We start from the raw sequence: 1,726 nt of genomic DNA on the forward strand, positions 1-1,726 counted from the left end.
CCTGGGAGGACCAGGTAATACTTATACTACACTAAATACTACCTGAGTACCACCTGGGAGGACCAGGTAATACTACACTAAATACTACCTGAGTACCACCTGGGAGGACCAGGTAATACTTATACTACACTAAATACTACCTGAGTACCACCTGGGAGGACCAGGTAATACTTATACTACACTAAATACTACCTGAGTACCACCTGGGAGGACCAGGTAATACTTATACTACACTAAATACTACCTGAGTACCACCTGGGAGGATCAGGTAATACTTATACTACACTAAATACTACCTGAGTACCACCTGGGAGGACCAGGTAATACTACTGAATACTACACTAAATACTACCTGAGTACCACCTGGGAGGACCAGGTAATACAATTTTTTTTTTTTTTTTTTTTTTTTTTTATGACCTCAAAAAACCTGAACTTTGAACATTAGTGGATTTTCTGTGGTCTGGAGTTTGGAAGGCAAAACAGTGAAAACAGTGACACCTGCTGGCAAATCCCATTGACATATAATGGGATTTGAAGGCTGTGACATCACAAACGGCAAGAAAATCAGAGCACTTGTTTGAGACAGAAAACAGTGAAGATCTACTGAATGTTAAAGGTTCAAGTTTTGTGGGCGCAAATGAGCTCAGAAAACATTTATTTTTACTTTTACAAAAAACGTATTTTTATGTCAACTTTATTTGTTGACATGTTGTTGTTTATTTGTTGTATTTGTTTATTTTTTAGACTTGTGTCCGGATGAACGGGAGCCAGCGAAGCCAGCGGAGAACCCGGAGGCCACACCCACCGAGCCAACTGAGCAATAAATAGGCCACGCCTCCCGACCACGCCCCCCCTTGTTTTAACAACACGCGTGGACCAATCAGCTCCCTCCGTCCGTCGTCCTTCGCACCATGCACGACGTCACTTGGCGACAATTAATAATTATACATTTATCCTTAATTAAGAGTTCGTACTCCATCACGTGAAACCGTTGCCCGACCACATCTATACTTCGTTGGATCGCATGTTTCGCACGCCGTGGAAATGGCCGACATCGACTTACGGTATTAGGCTTCACTCGATGAAAATAACTGCAATGTTTTCAATGTTTTTTTTTGTTTTTTTTCTGTTTGTATGGCTCAGTGGAAACTGGCAAAGTACCTGCCCACCACCGCAGGATACAACAGTTTGTCCTCCCGGTGGGGGCTCCTTACTGGCAGATAGGACACAACAGCATGTCCTCCCGGTGGGGGCTCCTCACTGGCAGATAGGACACAACAGCATGTCCTCCCGGTGGGGGCTCCTCACTGGCAGATAGGACACAACAGCATGTCCTCCCGGTGGGGGCTCCTCACTGGCAGATAGGACACAACAGTAACGTCCTCCCGGTGGGGGCTCCTCACACTCACAACAGCAGTGACAACAGCAGAGATGTGTGTGTGGGGATGAATGTATTAATTGACACGAACAAGTGGACCAGTAAATTGGGGAGAAAGAGAAGGGGGTAAAAAAGCAGCATGTGGTTATTCTGGTGGAGCGACTATACAGTATAACAGACATTATGCCAGTAGTTATAATTTAACCCATTCTGACCTGAGATCAGATTCATACGAGGTTTCCACTGCAGGACACACACTGGTCTGATTAACCCATTCTGTGACCTGAGATCAGATTCTAAAAAAATGTCAGTCTTTCTTCGATTTTTCAAAAAATAGCAGACCTACAA

General features: G+C 44.3%; 1 protein-coding gene across 1 annotated transcript in view; it reads left to right on the top strand.

The window, feature by feature from the left end:
• Nucleotides 1-1,519, top strand: part of LOC310867334 (saxitoxin and tetrodotoxin-binding protein 1-like) — a 7,850-nt gene extending 6,331 nt beyond the window's left edge. The window contains exon 6 of the mRNA XM_083777292.1: nt 745-1,519. Coding sequence (XP_083633418.1) covers nt 745-824 — 80 coding nt within the window. The 3' untranslated portion in view covers nt 825-1,519. The remainder of the gene's footprint in view (nt 1-744) is intronic.
• The last annotated feature ends 207 nt before the right edge of the window (nt 1,520-1,726 follow it).

Source organism: Protomyctophum parallelum (genome assembly GCF_964188405.1).
Source record: "Protomyctophum parallelum genome assembly, chromosome: 11".
Lineage (NCBI taxonomy): Eukaryota > Metazoa > Chordata > Actinopteri > Myctophiformes > Myctophidae > Protomyctophum > Protomyctophum parallelum.